The sequence below is a fragment of the Equus przewalskii genome, chromosome 7, assembly GCF_037783145.1.
Source record: "Equus przewalskii isolate Varuska chromosome 7, EquPr2, whole genome shotgun sequence".
In the NCBI taxonomy this organism is placed as follows: domain Eukaryota; kingdom Metazoa; phylum Chordata; class Mammalia; order Perissodactyla; family Equidae; genus Equus; species Equus przewalskii.
Genome location: NC_091837.1, coordinates 23,479,173 through 23,502,075, shown reverse-complemented (window position 1 = coordinate 23,502,075; position 22,903 = coordinate 23,479,173). Strand labels below are relative to the sequence as shown.

The 22,903-nt window shown below is 52.0% G+C and overlaps 1 protein-coding gene across 5 annotated transcripts in view; it reads right to left on the bottom strand.

Annotated features, from left to right (window-relative positions):
• The window catches only part of TMEM120B (transmembrane protein 120B), a 42,117-nt gene that overhangs the window by 2,284 nt on the left and 16,930 nt on the right, over positions 1-22,903 (bottom strand). Inside the window, exons 3-12 of one of the 5 annotated variants that reach the window (XR_011542437.1) lie at positions 21,837-21,953; positions 18,006-18,065; positions 17,259-17,354; positions 13,290-13,379; positions 5,429-5,494; positions 4,831-4,892; positions 3,534-3,626; positions 2,571-2,635; positions 2,132-2,200; positions 1,078-1,647 (exon numbers count right to left, since the gene is read on the bottom strand). Coding sequence is in view for 3 of the 5 variants with exons in the window: in XM_070629072.1 (XP_070485173.1) it covers positions 1,534-1,647; positions 2,132-2,200; positions 2,571-2,635; positions 3,534-3,626; positions 4,831-4,892; positions 5,429-5,494; positions 13,290-13,379; positions 17,259-17,354; positions 18,006-18,065; positions 21,837-21,953 (832 nt within the window). In the remaining 2 variants the exon portion in view is untranslated. Of the gene's footprint in view, positions 1-132; positions 1,648-2,131; positions 2,201-2,570; positions 2,636-3,533; positions 3,627-4,830; positions 4,893-5,428; positions 5,495-13,289; positions 13,380-17,258; positions 17,355-18,005; positions 18,066-21,836; positions 21,954-22,903 lie in introns of those variants that run through there. The other 4 variants (XR_011542438.1, XM_070629072.1, XM_070629073.1 and 1 more) reach the window with 4 other exon arrangements.

The following is a 22,903-nucleotide window of genomic DNA, read 5'->3' as shown; positions in this document are numbered from 1 at the left end:
GGAGTGGTGGGGCCTGTGGCAAACTAGAAAACAAGCACACCACCCTAGGCAGGCAGCTCAGCCCAGCCAGTTGCTGTCCTGTGGAAATATTACCAGATCTTTTCATTTTTCTAGGCAAACCGTAAGTCCAGATTTTTATTTTATTTTTTTGGGGGGAGGAAGATTGGCCCTGAGCTAACATCTATGCCAGTCTTCCTCTATTTTGTATGTGGGAAGCCACCACAGCATGGCTTGGATGAGCAGTGTGTAGGTCTGCGCCCAGGATCCAAACCCTTGAACCCTGGGCCATCAAAGCAGAGAGTGCCAACTTAACTACTACACCACCAGACTGGCCCCCAGAAATCTAGATTTTTATGTGTAATCTTACTCAGAGGAAGGGGAAATTTCATAGTTTAAAAATATAACTAATTTTAAAAGTTTAGGCCCCTTTGAGAGCCAAAGCATGGCCATGGACACCAGCTGTGAACTCTGGCCAAAGGGGATTTGTAGGGAAGTAGCTGAGGCCCATATGTGGGGAGAAAATTCAACCAAACCTGTTGGCTTCTTCACCCTCCCCAAGAATCCAGAAGCTAAGACAAGGTGACCAGCAGACCTGCCCGGGCCTGAGTGTGGCCTCCTGGAAGTAAACCTGCGCAGACCGCCCCCACATTCCACAGCCTCTGAGGCAAAGGGAGGGAGGTGGAGGGCGGGTGACCTCCAGGATGGCGTAGGTCCCAGCCGGCGCTGAGGGTCTTGGTCCCCCTCCCTAAGCACTCACTGCAAGAATTCAGGACGGTAAGCTGAGGGGTGGGGGTCAGGACACCCCCAGGAGTGCACCCGAACTTCCAGTGTCAAAAAGGCTTTCGAACTACGGGAAAGATGCAGAGGCTGCAGTGCCCTCTGGTGGTGACCTTCCGAACCCTGGCTGCTCCAGGGACCAAGCCCCAGGCATCAGGGCGGCAGACCTGCCTTCCCCTGGTGGTCAGCAGGCAGGAGACTCGAGAAGCACAAAGAGCACGAGGCACAGACAGTGGTTCTCTGAGAACTTAAATACCCCCACCTGGGAGGAGGAGGGGCCAGGAGGAGGGGGGAGCTTACAGCAGAAGGGGTGTGCCTGGAGAAGGGAGGCTCCACAGGATGCTGAGGGGTGTCCTTCCACCCCCGCCTGGGACTCAGTCAGCAGCAGGTCAGCATCAACCCGACCCCAGCGAGGCACATCCAAACCCCAACTGAGGGGCTCAAACGATGGGAGTGGGGACAGAGGGGCTCCCTGAGGTTAGGCCCCCCACCTCAGGAAGACTGACCCAGTCTAGGGAGGTGGGGAGGTCTGGAATTAAATATGTCATAAATAGGGAGGCTGTAGGGCTAATACTGTGCAGACAGGCTGGGGTCACATTCTTCATGTCCGGCCGCGGTCCAGGGCCTCAGTCCTGCTCCCAGCGATGCCACTGGCCCCTGAGGTCACTGCTGTCAGTGGCCACTGACACTGTAGGGGAGGAAATCGGCAGCGAGGGTGCCGACTGGGATCCCCCTGCAGCCTCACAGTCCCGTGGCTCACGGCTTCTTCGCCTTGCTTCTGTTCTTCTGGAGTTTGGTGTGCACGACTTTGAGTGTGGTCAGGAAATTGCCAAGGAAGAGGACGAGGAACGTGAGCGCCAACACGAACACCTAGGGGCGGGGGGCGTGCAGAGAAGGGCAGTGCCAGGGGCCGGGAAGGCAGGGCAGAGAGAAGAGGGCAAAGACGGAAGAGGCTGTGTGGGCTCCCATCGGCCCCCTCACTGAGTGCCCACCCTGCCCCCCGGACTCACAACCCCCTTAGCGCCAGCTACCCAAAAACTGCAGGGTTTGCCCGCAGATGGCAGAGCTCTGGGCCAACTGGGTGAAGGGGGAGAGTCCTCAGGGTCAGGAAGGGTCCTGGGGGGCTCCTTCTGCAGCTCCCAGTAGCATTCGATGGGGTGAACCTCCTTGGGATTCTCAGACCAGTGAGAGGCTCCCCGGCCCCAGTAGCAGGGAGCTCTGAGTAGCAGGGCCCCCACGGAGGGAGGTGAGGGGAGTGGTGGAGGAAAGAATTCTCCCCAAGCCGGCCCACCCTTCCCCAGGACCCCGACTACACACACATATGCACAGGCACACGCGCACGCACACCCCATACCTGCCATTCTTTGCATTCCTCGTGGCTGGAGAGCTCAAACAACGTGACGGCATTGTAGAGCTGCCAGAACTGCGAGAGGGGAGGCAGGCGCTGCTCACTGACCCAGTTCCCCTGGAGACCCCCGAGGGAAAGCCCGGGAGATGGACCAGGCCCTGGAGCTTCTGGTATCAACTTCCCTGACACACTGACAAACCTCCCAAATGAATCAGGGGCACCCTAGGCCACAGCAGGTCTGAGGGCCTGGGGTTGGGCATGCTGGTGCTGAGGGCCAGTTCTGGCTTCTGCCTTTGGCACCCCTGGAACCAGGGGCCGTCCTAGCCCTAGGACCCCGTGGGGCCCAACTGGGGGATGGCTGGTGAATGAGGGAGAGGCCTGAAGACCTCTGTCCCCGGGGGTCAGCCCAGAGCAGGGGATACCCACAAACTCCAGGGGGACTCACGTGGCCACAGAACAGGAAAGGCAGAAGGAAGGTGAGGCCCCGCCACATCCAGGACTGGAATCCTTCTGTGGAGAGGAGGGAGGGAGGGAGGGAGGAAGGGGCCAGGTGAGGGGGTTCGGCTGCCCCCACGGCCACACCAAGTGCCCCCTGCCCAGCCATGCCAGTCACCCTGAGAGTAGTCAGGCACAAACACACCCGAGGGGGGGGGACAGCCCTCCCCTCTTATAGGTGGGTGAGCACTCGCTGTGAAAATAACCCAGAGAGCGGGCAGAACAGCTGTGGCCAGGCCTGACTGCTCTCACGCCTCAAGTCACCAGGAACTAAGTGAGCTCAACAATACCTACAGAACGTTCATGTCCAGGCACTGTTTTTTAATAATTTCTTTAATTTACATAGGCTTTCGCATGAATCATTGTAATCGAGCCTTGACAAGATAGGACCTACTTTGCAGAGTAATTCAATGGAAAGGACCATCTTAAAAGATAGCAGAGTTCTATTAAGAAGTTTCCCCCGAGAGTTTAGATGAGGGGTCTCCGAGCTTTTTTAAGCACCCACCTCTACGAGTTAAAAAAGCTCAGCATACACTCCCAAGGTGCATACATGTATATGTTCATACACATTTACATGTAGACATATCATACATAAATTTTGTATGTGCAACACTAAGCTAATATTACATATATTATAAAACAGACCGAAAATGGACATTCTTCAAAAAAGATAAGAGAGAAATCAGCATCAAGGGCCTGGCACGCAGCTGGCCTCATGCTCGTCAGCTGAAACAGAATCCGCGATGAATTAGGAAAAGCAACTCTGGCAGAGGCCAGCAGCCCCGGCTTTGCGTGTGGTCAGTCTTTCTATGCTCTTACTGGCAGGGGCTCCCAGTGGGGAGTGAAAGGCAAGGTCTAGGGGAGCAGGGAGGGGTCAGGGGCTTGCCCCTACACCCCAGCCAGGGCTACGTACCCACCGTGAGGTCCAGGTGATTCCTCTCCCCCAGGGCCCGCAGCCGGTAGAGGCAGCCCCTCTGGTAATAATATTGCAGGAACTGGACACAGCCTGCAGGGGGAGCACAGCGCCCAGCTCAGGACCTGGAGGACTGGGCGACACCTCCACGGCAAGCCCCGGGTCTTCACTGCCTGCAGGGGGCACCCTGGGTGCAACTCCACCCCCACCCCTAGCAACTACACACATGATCGCATGCGCACCGTGCACATACTTCAGACTGAACCCGCTTTATCCCTTAACCAGAATACAAAGAGAGCTCAGGTTATCTGAGGACCCAACTAGACTAGAAACTTCTGGAGCTTTCCTAGGCATGCAGTAGGCACTCAATAGATGCTTGCTGGAATGGCAGCGCCATGCTGGGAGCTGCGTGCAATGCCAAGACACGCAAAATATAGTTTCATACAATGGGATACTTTGTAGTCATTAAAAATGAGGAAGTAGAATTCTGTGTATTGACATGGAAAAATACCCATGATAAATTGTTTAAAAAAAAAAAAACTAGGTTATAAGCAAAGCTGTATGTGCAGAGGGATCCCACATTTGTGGACTATACATAATGCAGTACATACAGAGATACGCATTTATGAATAAAAACATCTGAAAGGACATAGATCTATTAACAGTGATCATCCCTAAGGGTGGGATTATACACAGTTTTCATTCTCAGCTTTATATATTTGCATTTGGAAGCAGGGTTTTATTTAAAAACTAAATCATACTTTTTGAACAGGTAACATACACGTCGCATAAAATTCAAAGGGAACAAACAGGTACTCAGTAAAAAGTAAAACTCCCTCTGTCCCCGTCCCCAACCATCCAGGCTCCCCTTCCCAGAGGTGACCCCTGCGCCCAGTTCATTGGATATAAATCCAGGGCTATTCTTAAGTGAGAAAAAGAATGTATATTTCCATTTTGAGGAAAACAAAGTTAGTGCCCCCACCACCACTCAGTTCTAGAAGGCTGCAATTGGATAAGTTTCAGGGAGGGGAAAGGAGGCGACAGGAGCTACAGGGGGTGGGGGTGGGTCAGGCCTCCCTCTCCCAGGCTGCAGGGTAGGATGGAGATGCTCTGGCAGGGAGAGCTCTCTTCTGGATTTCTGGGACACTCCCCTGCCCCAGGCTGCCCAGGGACCTCCCCCAGTCTTGTTTCCCTTCCACGCAAGACACGCCCCTCACACAGGGCTACAGGGTCCTCCCTCAGTGAAAGCCACAGGAAACCGTGCCCCCTCCCCGGAATCTGGGCAAGAGACACTCACTCTGAAAAATGGAAAATGCTAAAAACTGATTGCGAAACTTCTGATAAATTAGTCCGTTAGGCCTGCAGAGAAGTGGGGAGAGGCAAAGGTGAGACAGCTTGAAATCAGACACTCATCCCCACCCGTCTCTGTTCCATCCGAGAGGAAAAGGTTTTAAAATTAAACCGAGGTCCCTGATTTCTGCCCTTCTTTATCACCAGTGTCCCTGGGCTGGACCAGGTCATTTCCATCAGTGCTTTAAGTCCGTCTCAGAACCAGGGGAGCCCAGGCAGTCAGCCTGAAGCCCAAGTTCCCGCCCAGTGCCCCTCCCTCCATCTCCCTTCCTCCCCTTTGGTGCCGGAGCCTCATCCGTCCAGCCCTGCTCCCTCTCACCTCTGCTCCAGCCAGCAGGTGGATGGGACATTCCCCAGAAAACCAGCCAGCTGGTTTGGGGGTGGTCCCCACAGCCCGGTTGTAAGCTCACATTTTCCTTCTTGACCTGAAAGCCCCTTGCCCCCCTCCAACCTGGGCCCCCTCGCCCACCACCAGCCCCCATTTACCGGCTCCCTTCCTGAGGAGGGTGAGCGGAGGCCCTCAGGGCATGGTAGGAGACACTCACCAGGTCAACATCACTCCAGACAGGAACGTGGACACATAGTGGTGAGACACCCACCAGCCTTTAATTCTCAGAGAGAACAAAAGGAAAAGGAGCTCAGGCGGAGAGAGAAACGCAGGCGCCTGCTGGCTCCCTAGCCTACGTGGGAGGGGGCTGCTCTGGGGCCCAGAAACAGCCACGAAATAGATACAAGCCATGACTGCCTTCTCTCTGCCCCACAGAGATGCAGAATCACACAGGAACCACTCACAGATTGGCCACGAGACCCACAGAAGCAATTGGGCCTCCAGTGGCTTCCCGCAACCCTCAGAACACATCCCTAAGCTCTCCACAAGTCCAGGCCCCGCCTCCCTGTCCTCTTCTCCTTGAACCCCTCAAGCACACTGTACCTCAGGGCCTGTTATGGGCTGAACTGTGTGCCCCTCAAACTCCTATGTTGAAACCCTAACCCCCAGTACCCTAGAATGTGACTGTATTTGGAGACGGGGCCTTCAAAGAGGTGATTAAGGTTAAATGAGGTCATAAGGATGGGCTCTAGTCCAAGAGGATTTACTAGAGGAAGAGACACAGGGGGTGCGCATGCTCAGAGAAAAGGCCGTGTGAAGACAGTGTGGCCATCTGCAAGCCAAGGAGAGGCCTCAGGAGAAACCAATGCTGCAGGCACCTTGATCTTGGACTTCTAGTCTCCAGAACTGTGAGAATGAATTTCTGTTGTTTAAGCCCCGAGTCTGGTATTTTCTCATGACAGCCAGGGCAGACCAGCAGGGCTCCCCTACTTGCCATTCTCTCTGCTCCAACACTTGGCTGCCTGGCTCCTGGTCCGAATTCAAGCTTCGGACCAACTGTCACCTCCTCCAAGATGCCTTCCCTGACCACCTTAACTAAAACAGCCAGCCCCACTTTGGATCACAATTACCCTGTTTCATTTTCATCATGGTGCTTACAACTATCTGAAATTCTTGTTTTTCTTGTTTGTTTTCTAAACCCCCTTCCCCACTCAAATGTAAACTCCAGAAGAGCAAGGATCTTGTCTGTGTTGTTCATCCATGTATCTGTGACACCTGGCTCAGAGCAGGCGCTCAGTAAGTGTGTTGAATAAACACAGAACACACGCACACATTTCCACACAGCTGTAGCTACCTACGTTACCCCACACAGATACAGAGAAACGACAGGCTGCAACGGCAGGCGCTCACACCATCCCAGACACAGCTTCTCCCGGGAGCCCGATGCCCTAGGCGCACCTGCACCTGCCGTCTACAGCAGGTCCTTGCCCAGCCCTCGACTTCATCCGTCCAGTCCAGAAGCTGTGGGGACTCTGCTGTCAGAACCCAGAGCTCCCTCAGCTCCCAGCTCTCCACAGTGGGGGAAGGAGCCTGGCTGTCACTTCCTCCTCTGTGTCAGTGGCAGCCTAGGATGAAGCTGGCCCCTCAAACCTTTTCCCGTCAAAGTCCCCGGGTCTGCCTCTGGCCTCTGCTGCCCTTCCCCGGCCCCTCTCTGGAGCTCAGTTACCTCAATACAACTGAGTCTATCTGGCAATGATCTGCTTTGCCAAATGCAGCCCGGGAGCAGCGAGCTTCTTCTCAAAGACTGGGACGCCTGCAGTTTCCACGTGGGAGTAGTAGGAAACCCTCGCCCTCCAGAACTCTCTCGAGAAAGGACTGGGGCGGCAGCCAAATGGGGAGATGCGGTCCAAGGTGCTGCCGCTCACAAAAGGAGGAGCCCGAGGATCTGCTGGCTCGGGGCATGAGCGCTGGGTTAGACTTTTTAACTAAAATCGTCCTGCAACTTGCTTTCATGTCTTGACTCCCAGGCCAGTACCTGCAGACCTGTCACTGGCTTCTTAAATGCCACATGACATCTCAGGATGCAGCTCCGCCACAGTCTACTTGGCTGTCCCTCAACTGTCACTATCATCCTCTAATGCTGCCATGACATCCTTGTGGATGTCCCTAAGGGCAATGACAATGTTTCTCTGTGGTGCCTACCGAGAAGTAGGCTGGCCAGGTCAGAGGATGTATGCATGGCTACTTGTCAAATCGCCCTCCAAGACTGCTATCCAACTTAAACTTCTAGCAGCAGTAGCGGAGAATATCTGGTTCCTCAAACCTGCACAAACGCCTGACAAGATTTTCAAATTTCTTCCCATCTTATTAGGTGAAAATTGGTGTGTCATTGAGGTTTTAATTTGCATTGTCCTAATAAGCAATTTTGAGCAGTCTTAAAACCTCCCAACCAGAATATAGACATCATAAGAGCAGAGACTGGATCTTACTCCTCTCTTCTTCTCTTTGAAGCCCTACAATAGTTCTGGGCATAACTTAGCTGTGCACACAATGGCCTGGGGGCACTTCAAGGGTCATGGTGAGAGACAAGGCTGTAGGTGGCTCTTTATTCCTAGCACTAACAGCAGCCGGTAAACAGTAGGCACTCAATCAATGTTGAAATGAATGACATCCAGGAGGTGCGGCTGGTGCAAGCAGCAGCTGGTCTGGTTGCCACCAGCACAGAGGTGACAGGAGATTGTTGCAGGTGCCATGTAAGTTCACAAGACAAGATATCCACCTGCTTCTTTGTCCCAGTCTCTCCCTCCCCAAGTCCCTGTCTTGTCCATCAGAATCTACGAAAACCCCTGGCTCTAATTTTCTGACAGAAAAGGCAGTTGGCCCCATCCTCAGACTTTCAGCTTGACCCCAAGAAGCCTCTCTGGAACCCCCTGGTTCTCTGCAAAGCCACACGCAAGCCCCACGCTCCCACGTCCTGCTCCACAAAGCTCCCCCGAGAAATGCCCTCTCCCTTCGTGGGGGCGGCAGAGCCAGACACAGGGTCTGGGCAAGAAGCGTGGCCGAGCAGCAGCTTTGAATTTCTCTGCTCACCATGCCCAGAGCCCATCTCTAACAGATGCCGCCAATAAACAGCTCAGCAGCACCAGGGAGCTAGAAATTGCTTCTTCCCCAGCACAGCATCATCATCCATCTGCACACCCCAGGGCTCTGGACTGGTTTTGTGCTTGTGTGTGTATTTATATAACAGTTTTATTGTGATATAATTCAGATACCATACCATTCACCCATTTAAAGTATACGAGTCTTCCCACAACTAGAAGGACCTGCAACTAAGATATACAACTACGTACCGGGGCGGGGGGAGGGAGCAGCGGCGGTTTGGGGAGATAAAGCAGAAAAGAAAAATAAAATAAAATAAAAAAATAAAGTATACGAGTCAGTGGTTTTTACTACATTCACAGTTTTTGGAACCATGACCACAATCAGTTTTAGGACATTTTTATCACCCCAAAAAGAAAACTGCACCAATTAGTGGTCATTCTCTGGGCCCATTTTGCTACAGAGATGAAGCTTGCAAGGACTTGTGGGCTTTCTAAATGAGCAGACAGTGGAGGCTGCAGGAAGAGTGGTGCACATGTGGCCAGAACGTAGGGACAGCATGTCCTGGTATCTGGGGATTGTGCCCAGGGAGACGAGGGCCCTCCCTTCAGGACACCTTAGTCATGTTTGCAGTGTGTCCACAGATATGTGTACCAGCCATTGTTCAACCCCAGGCTGCTTCTGGCTTTGAGCTCCGGGTCCCTCTGGGCAGTTGGGGGAACGGCCTCCACACTGAGGCTCCCTCCCTTGCTTGTCACCCCTACACCTGTGTATCCCAGGGAAGGCCCCTATAAAGTCTGGTTAGAGCCAGGAACCTGAGGGCCGGCTCGCCAAGAATGCCAACATGATCTCTGATTCATTATTCATTCTGGCCCAGAACTAACTGTGGGAGACATCTGCTGTTTTGCCTGTCTGTCAATCACTCCTATTCTGGTCCGGGCCTCAGCTTTCTTTGGGGGAACCACCTCACCCCCACACTCAAGTCTAGGTAGTTGGGGTGGAGCTGAGGAATTTAACTGGGCACATGACTCAGACTCAGCCAATCACGGCTCTGCATCCCTCCAGCCAGTGATTGTCTCAGGGATGAGCATGTGACCTGAGCCTAGCCAATGAGAAGTCCCTCTCAAGATTGCAGCTGGCTCAGTGGAGGAAAGGAGCTTGCTCCTCTGGGAGTGCTGATTAGGTAGGATGCTGGACCGAGGGCTGGGAGCCAGCACAAGGGACAATAGACTAGGGAAAGGAAGCAGGGTTGTTAACATTGTTTGAGCCCTTTTCACCTCCTTGAACTATTTATATGCTCCCCCTTCACGTTTTTGGGGTGTTTTTTTCCCCCAAAGTCCCAGTACAGGGTTGTATATCCTAGCTGTAAGTCCTTCTAGTTCTTTGTGACCCACTGCCATGGCATGGCCTAACAGATGGGCGGTGTGGTTCCACAGCCAGGAAACGAACCCCAGCTGCCAAAGCAGGGAGTGCATGGAACTTTAACCACTAGGCCATCAGGACGGCTCTCCCCCTTCACGTTCACTCCTCTTGGGTGGTTTTCCCTTATTTGCGAAATTTGCAAGGGAAGCCGATTTACTTACTGCACTGAGCTAATGAGCTACATCTCACATGGGAGGAGTCAGACACAAACCAAAGCGGGGAGTTCCTCCATACCCCACCTCTCTAGGCCTGCTTCCCTGACCACACCCCTAATTCAGGCCTCAGGTAATGGGGAACAGAAGGAAGGGGGCTCAGCCAGACCACAACCGGGCAGCAAGGCTCCAGGAAGCCCCTAGAGCTCAGCACCAGCTGTCTTTAGACCGCTGGTACAGCCTCAGGGACCTTCCCTCAGTGCCGAGCCTGGGTGCCATTTGTTTCTACAAAGACCATGGAGTGTTTACTGGATGCCAACCCTGAGCTGGCCCTGGGATGCTTCAGAGAAGAGAAGGGTGGATTTCACCCCAATCCAGACCCCTCCCTCCTCCTCCTCATGTGCTCTCTTGGAATGGTTTCTCAGCTACTCCTGGTAAGGGCCAAGTGTGAGGGAAAACCTCAAAGGCACCTCCCCTGCCCGCCCCCAGGAGAAAGCAGCTCCGAGAAGGAGCTGGGGGAGGATGGAGGCTAGATATCCAACAGATTTCGAGGATGAGTCACAAGTTTTAGTTACTCAGATTGGGCCCACCTGCTGTGCTCCCTCCCACAAATTGGCCACAACTCCTGTAGTCATTCCAGAAGATGAGGCACCTGTACGAGCCCACCTCATCCATTCCAGCCTCCGCACCACCAGCACATCCGAACCCCCGCCCCAGGCCAGAGTGGAGAGGCAGGCTTGGGGGAACAGTGCCATTACAACTCGAGATTCCTGAACCATATTGGCCATGAATGGGTCTTTTAAAAAAAACTCTGAGTGCTCCCAAAAGGCACAGAGTATGGGTTATCTTGGAGTCTCCAGCTCAGTGTCTGGCACCTAGGAGATGCTCAAAATAAATGCGTGATGAATGCCAGGGAGAGGGGTGGATAGAGCAGACCCACACGCAAAGCTTTGCATTACAAGCTCAGAGACAACCCTTCCTGCTGTGCCATCAGAGCATGAGCTTAAAGGAGGCCCCAGAACAGCCCCTGCTAAAGGGTTAGGCAAACGAGGCACGGCATGGAATGCCATTTCTTCCTCCTTTGTGCCCCTTCCCATTTTCCTGGTATGCCGCACTCGCAGGGACCTCCACTCAGTCCTGCTCCCTTCTCTCTGGTAACCCCTCCATCCACAGCTTGTCATACTAGAAAAAGAGCTGACAAGACTAACTCGTACTCAAGTGTTAGTGACTGTTAGAGACGTAGCATGCCCCTGAACACTCTTGATATGAGCCCATCAGAAGGGTGAAACTGCAAGACTGACAGCCCATGGGTATGGGAAGAAAATTAGTGACAAGGAAGCCTTGCCAATCACTCTGGCCCCATTTCCCCACTATATACTCCACTGGCTCCCTCCGGCCATACCCAAAAGCAGAAAGATACTATTCACTAAAATTAAGGAAAGCTATGGATGTTATTTACTTGGTAAGATCCTCTACCTCAGTGTTTCCCAAAGCATGGGGCGCGTATCACAAGGTTTTAGATGATCTTCGAGCATAACAGTCTATAGATGACACTGAATCATGGCGAGAAGCCATCTTTTCAGTTCTCTTTCCATCTCCTGATTAAGTCAGGGAGAGTGTCTTGGCGAGATGCTAGTACCTCTTTAACGCCTCTCAAGATCTGCTAAACTCCCTTTTTACACACATGTACACACACACAAGAGAGAGAGCAGGCCTCGGGCACAGAGCCTACAGGAAGCAAGAATGACTGACTTCAATAATTTAGACAATGAAAACAAAAAGATATTTTTACACGACTTCCTCTTTCCTGCAATTGATGCTGGTTTCCATGTATGATAGTGAAATAAAGTTTCCATTTAAAATAAATTAATATTTAAGTGAAAAAAAAAAGGAGAGGGTTGATTTAAAATGTGAGAAAATTATCATCTAGGTGATACATGGACATGGCCCAAAAGGCATGGATAGGACAAAAGCAAGTGCAGTTTGAGAAACACTGATCTTTTCTAAAGAGCTACATGCTACAGGGCTGCGTACCTACAAACCGCTGCTCCCCGGTCCTTACCTCTCGGCTCTATGTTCAGGGTAAGGCCCGGCAGGGCAAGGATCTGCCATAAGAGACCACTGGGCAGAAAAGTGAGAAGGTGGCAAATTACTTGGGGCTTTGGCAGATGCCCCCAATCTTAAATACAGTTCCTAGCCACTCCTTAGCAAACCCCAGGAGGGAGGAAGTGGGGAGGAGTTGGGAGGTTGTTACTGTTGTTCCAGGAAAGAACAGGGACAGGAATGGCACATAGAGATTAAAACGGACACACCAGAAAGGAATCAGACCTTCAGAAAATGGGTCCTCCAGGTGGCAAGTTGTGGATCTTAACAGGGTCCTGAGAGTCTCAGCTCAGAGACAGGCGGGGCAGAAAGGAAACTGAGAGAAAATAGTGGGGCTCCTTGCACTTGGACGCCTTCAGAGATTGGGGAATAAGGGGTGCCCCAATCGTGCCCAGATTCACTCAGCAACACTGGGGCACAATCACTCCCCCATGGGACTCTTAAACAGCCCAAAAAGGGGACATGACTTGTCCGGGGTCACAAAGCTGCTGAGTGACAGCACTGGTACTAGAACTCAGGAATCTCCACTCCCAGCCTGGCCTCCTTCTCCCAAGCACCAGCTCTGTGACAAGGCAAGTTTGCCCCAAGACCCACAGCATCTGTCTACCCTCCTCCCCATCTCCCAGTGCGGGACCATCCACTCTTGTCACCAGCATCCACTCCTCTTTCCAGTGATAGTACCCCAGTTTTCCTCTGGGGAAGCACTCCCCTCCTGAGACTCAGCCTCTAGACTTCTAACAGTGTAAGGGTGGGCACAGGGCTCACGCCTGACCAATCACAGCCACGCATTCTCTGGCCACAGTGATTGGTTCATAGATAGGCACATGATCCAGTGAGTGCCAGGGAAACCCAGTGACACTCTTGGAAGAAAGGACTGTGCTCTATTTTGCTGGGAATGCTAGAAATAAAGACGTGAACCTGGAGCTGCCGGGTGCGCCTACATGGAGCCTGAGAATAAAGACAACACAGGAGAAGGCAGAGGTGAGAGATGGAGAGAAACTGGGTCCTGATGACAATGTCTGAGCACCTGGCTTAAGCCTCACCTGAAGTCAGCCCAATGTAGCTGGTCCTTGACGGGAGAAAATAAATTTCCTGTTAAGTCCAGTTGAGTTAGGGTTCCTTGTAAGCAAGAAACTGACCATAGCAAGTGACACTGCAGCAGCAGCAGACACAGTTTTCCCCCTCCCTGGGTCTGAGTGGTCACAGACTCCCCCGAGGAGGAAGCGAATGCAGGCTGAGAATCCATGACGGCTTTCCCTTTGGCTCCCCCTACACCCTCCACTAAGCCAGGCCCCCAATTACCTGGAGCCGTTGCTGATGAGAATACTCTCCCGAATGGTCAGGGTGCAGTAATACCACACCAGCAGGAAGTTAAAGACTTCATCTGTCACCCTGGCGAGGAGAAACAGCCCCAAGGAGGGGAGCACGGATGAGAACCAGGGATGGCTGACCCACCCGCACAGCAACAGAACAGCAAACCAGGACGTGCACGGGCTGCCCACCGCAGCGTGCCTCCGGAAACCCCCATGACCCCCAGGAAGGCAGACGGAGCCTCGCCTCCACCCAGAGTGCCTGTCCCCTCCTCACCTTTCTACAGGAATTCTCCCTGCCCTAAAGGCTCTGGCTGAGGATTCCTCTCCTTCCCGGATCACTCAGCCCATGATCCACGACAGCCTCTCTCCCTTCTAAATTCTTACTGTCTGATGTGACATTTCTGGTGGCATGGTGACAGAACGACTTTACGCAGGGAACCTAATATTCTATTTTAAACTGTCTGTGGTGTCAAGATGTAAATTCCCTCTGCCCCCTTAAACCATCTGTAAACCTTGTTGCACATACAAAGAAATTCTTCAGACAGCCTGAATCGTCTGTAAGACGAACTCAAGAACTCCCAGCCTCCTCTACAGGGACCACAGCCTGGAGCTGGGCAGAGCAGGCCTTCAAGGTGGGCAGAACCGGGCAGCTGGAGCTGTGTTGTGCCCTGGTCAGAGTGGAGAGCCAGTGGACACGCTGTGTGTGACCTTGTCAGAGACCTGCCTGGCCTCAGCTCTGCTGTCTGTAAGATGGGAAGGCTGACCCCCTACATGAGCATTCCTGGGTGAAGGATCCTGGGGAAGAGCCTGCGACAGACAGCCCCTCAGAGGGCTCCCTGGCCACTGACTCTCTCTGACTGACAAGACCTCGACAAAGGCTCTGTCTTCAACCCCAATGGCAAGCGCCTCTGCACCTCCCAGTGTCAGACAGATGCATCCAGCAGGGGAACAGAAATGACTGCACGGGGTGCTGCCCATCTGCTCAGGGCAGGGAGAACACGCCCCATCTGCGCCATTTCCCTCCCTGAACTGGGAGATCCTCCTCCTCCTCAGCTCTAACGGCCCTGAGAGGGAAACTGGAGGATGCAACTTCAACAATAACAGAAGAGGATGGGAAGCGTCTTTTAAGCTGTGCGGTCACAGATGACGGACTCTCAGCCCCGAGTCCCACTGAACCATCGCCAGCAGAGGCAGTCTCAGGAGGAGGAGGAACAGACCTGCAAACACAGGGCCTGAGTTCCAATCCCGGCTCGGAGAGCACGGACGAGTTAGCGATTCTCCAGGGCTGTCGGGTCCCTGTCTGTAAATGGGGAGAGTACCAGCACCTTCCGCCAGGCCGCACCTCTGAACAAGCTTTCTGTGTTCCCCGTCATAATCTGGAAGCCCCACAGTGTCCAGAGTCCGAGCACTGAGTCTCAGATGCCCGACTCCGAGGAAATCAGAGGCCCACATGACCTGACCAGGACACGGGGGGGAGGGGATGGCCCCCCCCAGTGCAGGGCACATACACGCTGACTTCTGACCTCACCTCCAAGCAGGAGACAGGCCCAGGAGCCCACTGTGGTTAGCAGGATATTTTCACCAGTCCTTTCCTGTATCTTATCAGTAAAAAGAAGAATGAAAATAAAGTTTTATGGCTCTGGCACTTCAGGGATATGCTTGAGGTGCCCGCCTCAACCTGCTTGGCTGAAGTATGTGAGTTTCCGGTTGCTGCTGTAATAAATGACCACAAACGTAGTGACCTAAAGCAACACGTTTATTCTCTTACAGTGCCGGAGGTCTGAAGTCTGAAACGGGTCGGCAGGGCTGCATTCCCCTGGGAGCCTCCAGGGGAGAACCCATTCCTTGCCTTTTCCAGCTTTTAGAGGCCGCCCACATTCCTTGTCTTGTGGCCCCACATCACTCTGACCTCTGCTTCTGTCATCACATTTCATTCTCTGACTCTGACCCTCCTGCCTCCCTCTTATAAGGACCCTTGTGATGGCACTGGGCCACCTGGATAACCCAGGACAATCCCCCATCTCCAGATCCTTAACTTAATCCATCTGCAAAGACCTTTGCCACATTAGGGGACATATTCGCAGGTTATGGGGATTAGAAAGTGCCCATCTTTGGGGACCATTATTCAGCCTGCCACGCTAGGCCAGCACTACTTATTGGGAACTTGCAAGCTTGCAGGCATTTTACATGGACGATCTTTCTGGATCCTCTAACAACCCTACAGGACTGGTTCTTGTGGCAGACACACTTAGCACAACCATGCCCATCTACACCACTTCTGACAGCCACAACCTGCAATTCCCAGCATGCCCGGGGGCTTTCTCAGGCCCCCCGAGCTCACGCTGCTGGCAGCAGAGGCAGATCAGGAGAGTGAGGGAATTAACACCGTCTGGGAGCAGTCCTCCACTCCCCTGAGCGACAGCAGTTAGAGGATGGACACCCCCACTCCCTCGCCCCTCAGCTGGGATAACTGAGGCATGTCCCATGCTGTCCCCCCGTTCTCCAGCAGCACTGAACTCCAGGTGCCCACCAGAACTGTGATGAAATAGCTTTCTGTTGTTTCAAGCTGCCCAGTTTGTGGTGCTTTGTTAAGACAGCCCCAGGAAATGAATACAGAAAGGGCCGAGAGGAAATGGAAGTCTTCCCTCAGTGGGTCCCAGAACTGGACAACACACCACAGGTTTGCCCCTGAGGGCCCCAGAGGTCCCAGCGCAAGGGACGCTGGTTGTACACCAAGAACTTCTACCCGCTTCCAGAAGGGCGTGTGAGCAGGCATTACTGACGTGTGCAGCCTTTGCCCTCCGGGGAAACGGCCCAGGCCCGAGGTGGCAGGCAGGCACGGGCCCAGGGCCTAAAAGAGCCTTTGTTTGGACATTCAAGTGGCCAGACCAGCAACTGGACTCCCAGCCAAGCGCCTGTCAGGAAACAAATCCCTGATACGAGGGCCAAATGCCCAAGTTGTACTTGGCCGCCTCCCCTCGGGGCAGAAAACCCAGGACCTGGGGGAGAAACGAAACCCCCCGGGAGCAGTGCACCTTCAGCCCAGTGGCCTCAGCCTCTCAGAGCGGCACACCCCCATCCCACTCAAACAGCAGCAGCTGACGCTCTCAACCACACTACGGGGTGCCAGGTGCTGGGCAGAGCCCCCCACATACAGTGTTAACACCGAGTCGTCACGACAACCCTGTAAGACAGGCACTGGTGTCACCTCGTCTTCCCGATGGGGAGACTGAGGCTCCCAGAGGGAACCTGCCCACGGTAACAGCCAGTTAGTCTCCAAGCCAGGATTCAACCCAGACAGTCTGTGATCTTTCTTTCTTTTCTTCTTCCCCTCTTTCTCTTTCTCTTTCTCTCTTTGTAATTGACATATAATTCACATACCATAAAATTCAGCCTTTTAAAGTACACAATTCAGTAGTTTCTAGTATATTCACAGTTATGCCTCTATCACGACCTAGTTCTAGAATATTCTCATCACTCCAAAAGAAACCCCATACCCATTAGCAGTTACTCATTTCCCCTCCCTCAGCCCCTGGTAACCACTAATCTATTTTCTGTCTCTATGGATTTGCCAGTTCTGGACATTTCATATGAACGGAATATGTGGCCTTTCGTGACTAACTTCTTTCACTTCGCAGAATGTTTTCAAGGTTCGTCCACGCCGTAGCACGTGTCAGTGCTTCACTCCTGTCTATGGCTAAATCACAAATTTCACTGCATGGGTATGCCATTGAGCGCTTTCTTAACCACTATGTTATAAGGCTTCTCCAACAGCTGTTTACTAGATATTTGTTGGATGGACGTAGGGTGGACAGGACTGCTATTTCTCATGAGAAATGGCCCTTCTCTACCTACACCTTGTCATACCAAATGATCCAGACATAGGAGAGATCCTGGATACTCCCTCGTGGCCCCTTCCCCCCTGCACGCCCACACACACCATCACAGCCCCCGTTACCTGTAGTGAAGAACAAATCGACACATCACAGCCCCCAGGAGCAGGATGATGGTCAGGTAGAGCTTGAACTTCTCATATTCGTCCTTGTAGGCAAATCTGTAGTGACAGACACCCCCCCATAACTATTACTATAGTTATAGTAACATAACTATATCCCATCTGGGGGCAGGACCCTCAGCCCCATCAGATCCTTGACCTACCACCACCCACACCCCACAAGGACCTGCCAATCCCACTAAAGGAGAGACCTGGCCTTGAATTAATGGTGATGATCAATTAGGGAAAGAAGGTCAGTGTGTAAACATTGCCATGGACTCCCAGTTTAGGGCTCCCGGCCTGTGATGGGATGGGCAGGGGGCAGAGATAGTGTCTCCTCCCGCAACCAGCAACTGCAGCAGAAATGCCACAGCCCCACTTCCCCTGAAAGTGTCAGATTTCGGGTGGACAGGACTGCCTGCTTCCCAGGAGAAATGTGTGCGACAAGGCGTGGAATGGAGCAGGGGCCACTTCTCATGAGAAATTGGCAGTCCTGTCCACCCAGCATATTGACTCTGTAAATGAAGGAAGGAAACCTCTCTCAGGAGGTCTACCCACTGAGGGGGTGGGTGTCAGAAAGACCAAGAGCCAGAGACCCAACTGTTAACGACTTTTCACGTATGCAAAAATTCTAGCTTGTCCTGTCTCTCCTGAGTTGAAAGAGCCAAATGCCCGGATTCCGTAAAGCCAGGTGGGGTCTGGGATACTTACTTGGCCTGGTTGCTGAGAAGGGTCACGTTCACATTGCCAAGGACCAGATTTAAGTAGAGCCTGGAAGGAAAGAACTGTGAGGGCCATCGTGTTCCTTAACAGCCACAAGAGTGGGCCCCAACAAAAAATATCCCAACTTAATAAGCACACACTCAGCACCGGATATTAGAAAATAGGGTGCTAAAGCTCAGCGGTAAAATTCTCACATCAAGTGAGAATAATGACTAGAGGACGTCACGACTAACCCATTTCCCCCATTTTAGCTGGCTTAGAGACCAAACTTCCCAGTCTCCCTTGCAGCTAACATGAGCATGTGACTAAGTTCTAGCCAATGAGGCAAAGGTAAGTGTTCAATCTCCAGGTCAATTTAAAAAGAGCTCTTCTGGGGCTGGCCTGGAGGCTCAGTGGTTAAGTGTGCATGTTCTGCTTTGGTGGCCCGGGGTTCGCCAGTTCGGATCCCAGGTGCAGACATGGCACCACTTGGCAAGCCATGCTGTGGAAGGCATCCCACATATAAAGTGGAGGAAGATGGGCACGGATGGTAGCTCAGGGCCAGTCTTCCTCAGCAAAAAAGTGAAGGATTGGCAGCAGATGTTCGCTCAGGGCTAATCTTCCTCAAAAAAAGAAAAACAAACTCTTTTTAAAATTAAGGCATAAAGTTCATAAGTGCACAGATCTTTAAGTATACAACATGGTGAATTTTTACATCTTTACACATCCATGTAGCCAACACTCAGATCAAACAATAAAACACTTCCAGCCCCAGGAGGCTGCCTCGTGTCCCCTCCTAGTCAGTACCCCCACCAAGGGTCGCCACTGTTATGTTTTCTATCACCATGGATTACTTCTGCCTACTTCTGAACTTCACATAATGGACACAGTGTGTCATATTTTATGCCTGGCTTCTTTCCCTCAATATTGTGTCTGTGAGATTCACCCATGTTGTCTGTGCTTCAGCAGTTCCTGCCTTTTCGTTGCATATATTATTCCATTGAGAGAATATACTACAACTGATTTATTCATTCTACTATTGATGAATATTGGGCTTGGGCTTGTTTTCAGTTTTTGGCTATTATGAATAAAGCTGCTGTGAACATTCTCTTTTTTTGGTGAGGAAGATTGGCCCTGAGCTAATATCTGTTGCCAATCCTCCTCTTTTTGCATGTGGGACACCTCCACAGCGTGGCTTGATGAGTGCTGTGCAGGTCCGTGCCTGGGATCCAAACCCATGAACCCCAGGCCACGGAAGCAGAGTGCCTGAATGTAACCGCTACTCCACTGGGCCAGCCCCCTAACATTCCTCTTTTTCAACAGAGGTATAATTCACATACCATTAACATCACCCTTTTAAAGTGTACAATTTAATGGTTTCTAGTATATTCACAACGTTGTGCAACCATCACCATTACCTAATTCCAGAACATTTTTATCACCACAAAAGGAGAGCCTGTACCGATCAGTAGTCACTCCCCATTCCTCCCTCCCCCTGGCAACCACTAGTCTACTTCCTGTCTCTATGGATTTGCCTATTCCAGACATTTCACATAAATACACTCATGCAATATGTGGCCTTTTGTGTCTGGCTTCTTTGCTGTGAACATTCTTATCCATGTCTTTTGGAGGACAGAAGCACTCACTTCCGTTGGGTAGATAGCCAGCAGTGGAATTTATGGGTCACAGGGTATGTATATGTTGGCTTCACCAGAAAATGGTAAAAATTTTTTGTAAAGAGGGATCTGCTTGGCCTCCGCTGCCTGACTCTTCCCCTCTTCCTGAGAATGTGATGGTGTGAGGCAGCCTTGGCCATGCCGATGCGGGCAACTCCCCAAAGGGTGGTGAAGCACTAAACTGGAAGGACCCTGAGTCCCTAGAGGACCTCGTGAGCCCACCACTCTTGGCCCACTCACCCCTGGACTGTGCTGTGTGAGAGAGAGAAATCTCTCGCTTGTTTGAGCCACTCACTGTACGGTTGGGCTTCTGTTACAACAGCCTGCGCTCTAACACGCTAATAAAGGTGCAGATTAAGGGCTGTGAGATCTCAGGGCTAACTCCACAGAGGGAGAGGGTTTGGAAAACCTTCACCGAGGTGCTGACATGTGAACTAGGCTTTGAAGGATGAGCAGAAGTTTGAGAGGAGAAAAGGGAATGGAAGAGCCTTCTTTGCGGCTGTGAGGAGATTCTAGAGGCATTTCTAGTCTGGTGTAACTGGAGCAGAGGTGTGGAAAGGACACCTATGTTTCCTGCCTGGCATACAGTCCCTACTTCCTGAAAGGGCAGTGTCATTTCCCTTCAAAGGATCTCTTTTTCCCCTAAGCTCTAGGGGAAGGCAAATGACCCAGGCTCAGTCAATCAAAGCAGTGCATTCTCCTGACTGGGTTAATAATGGTCATGTGACACAATCCAGGCCAATGAGAATCAGTCCCAGGACTTTTCCCAGAACCACTAAGGAACAAAAAGGCTTTCTCTACTAGAATTGCTAAGCAGATAGGATGCAAACCCAGAGCTGCTGGGGCCTGCTTGTAGAGAAAGCCTGCCTAAGAATAAAACTCACACTGGAAAAGAGTAAAAAGAAAGCTAAACCAGAGACAAATTCTAACAGTATCATTTGAGCAGCAGGATCCAGCCATACCTACCGCTACATCCAGACTTTCGCATTACCTGAGCCAACAAATCCCCTATTTTTTCTTAAGCAACTTGGAGTTGAGTTTTTTGTCATCTGCAAGATGCACAGAGGACTGGGGAGGGCGGGGCTGGGAAAGTGGATTCGAGCCACACTGTAAAGAGGGTCATGCTGTTTCATTCTGTAGAAAATCATCACCACCCAACTCATGGAGTTTTAACCAAACACAGCAAAAAAGCAGCAGCCAAGAGGAATGGCTTAAAATGTAAGAGGGCTAGCGAGCCTCCTGGTAGGAAGCTCTGGCTCAGTGCCAGGCAAGAAGGTCAAGGTGAAGTGCTCAGCAGCCCCCATCAGGTCACGATCCCACACTGGATCTCTCTCTGGAACTGGGTGGCAGTGATGTCTCTTGGGGAGGAGATGGGACTTCTCTGAAGGGGGAAGATGGAAAGAACATGGGCTCTGGAGTCAGAATGTCCAGTGTTCACATCCTAGCTTGGCCAAACCTGGACTGAGCTGCCTGCACAAGATACTTCCTAATGTCTCTGAACCTTGTAGAATGGGGGTACCTGGATCTAACTCAGTAGGTTGCTGAGGATAAAATGACTGATGTCAAGAAAGCTCCCAGCACAGGGCCGGCCCAGTGGCGCAGCGGTTAAATGCACATGTTTCGCTTTGGCGGCCCGGGGTTCACCAATTCAGATCCCAGGTACGGACATGGCACTGCTTGACAAGCCATGCTGTGGTAGGCATCCCACATCTAAGGTGGAGGAGGATGGGCACGAATGTTAGCTCAGGGCCAGCCTTCCTCAGAAAAAAAGAGGAGGATTGGCAGCAGTTAGCTCAGGGCTAATCTTCCTCAAAAAAAAAAAAAAGAAAAAAGAAAGCTCCCAGCACAATGCCAGGATACAGCAAGCACTCAACAAATAGTTTGCTCCCTTGGGAGAGAACACCTTTCCTCTTCACCCCAAGTGGCACCAGGCATGTGGCAGGTGGAAACCAGATCTTTCACCTGGTTGCTTGCAAAAGCCCTCCCGGGAATGTCACTACCATGCAGCAGGGGCTGAGGTCCCCTCCTGGGTTCATAGGGACAGATAAGGAAGCTTCCTTCTCTTTCCTGCCCTTGCTTCCCCGCTCTCCCCTCAAGCTCAAGCCCCAGCAGGGAGGTGGGAGTGACTCAGACCAACAGGGAGGGGCAGGCGCCCAGCTCCTACCCATTCTTCTTGGGCAGGTAGGCCTCCATGTCGAAGAAGATGTTCTGCCGCTCCTTGATGCTGGCGCCCATCTGCTGAACGAGCTCGGCCTCCTCCCGACTGGCATGGTGCTTATACCTGTGGTCAGAGGTGTGGGCGTGGGAGAAGCAGGGGCATTACTCAGGCTGGACGGAGAATCTGGGAGCTCTGGGCACTGCCCTCCCATCTTCCCCTCTCAATGCTTCTCGCAACCTCAATTCTCCTTCTGTGCTCTCTGGGTTTGATGCTGGCTCCCTGCTAGCCTTGTGACCTTGCAAATGTCCTTTAACCTCTCTGTCTTACATTCCATCCCTGAAAAACAGGGATAACATCAGGTCACTTCACTGACAACACCGTTGTGAGGATTAAGTGAGTAAATGTAACGCCTCTAGAATGATATTTGACACACAGAACGAGCTCAGTGGATATCTCCCAGCAATACTATCCTTCTCACTATTCTAAAGGAATAACCTGAAGATTATTAACAGGGCAGACAGGAGGGCGCTTTGAAAGTGTCAGCAGTCAAACCGGTCAGCTCTCATTGTTATTCTTTGGTTCACTTAAGTCTCAAAAGTAGAAAAACAAGTCAGCAGACACACTCTCAGAAGAATAGGGGTCCTCATGGGTCAACCTTCTAATGCAGTGGTTCTCAAGTGGGGACACTTGGCAATGTCTGGGAATATTTTGGTTGTCATGACAGGGGTGGAGGGTTCCCCAGGAATCTAGTGGGTAGAGGCCAGGGATGCTGCTAAACACCCTACAATGCATAAGGCAGACCCCTGCAGCAAAGAATTATCAGCAGTTCCAACGATGAAAAACCCTAGACAGATAAAAGACCCTTGAGTCTTGCCATCAGTAAGATGTGCTTTTCCAAGAGTGGCAATGTCGTTACATGGAACCACCCACACTCTACCCCATGACTAAGGGGCTTCCATTTCCAAAATGGTCAGCCAAGGTTAGGGGTATAATCAGTAACCTTCCCAAAACCTGTCCACAAGAGAAGGGAAGAACTGACCAGGAGTCACGCACTCTGGAATGGAAGCCCAGCT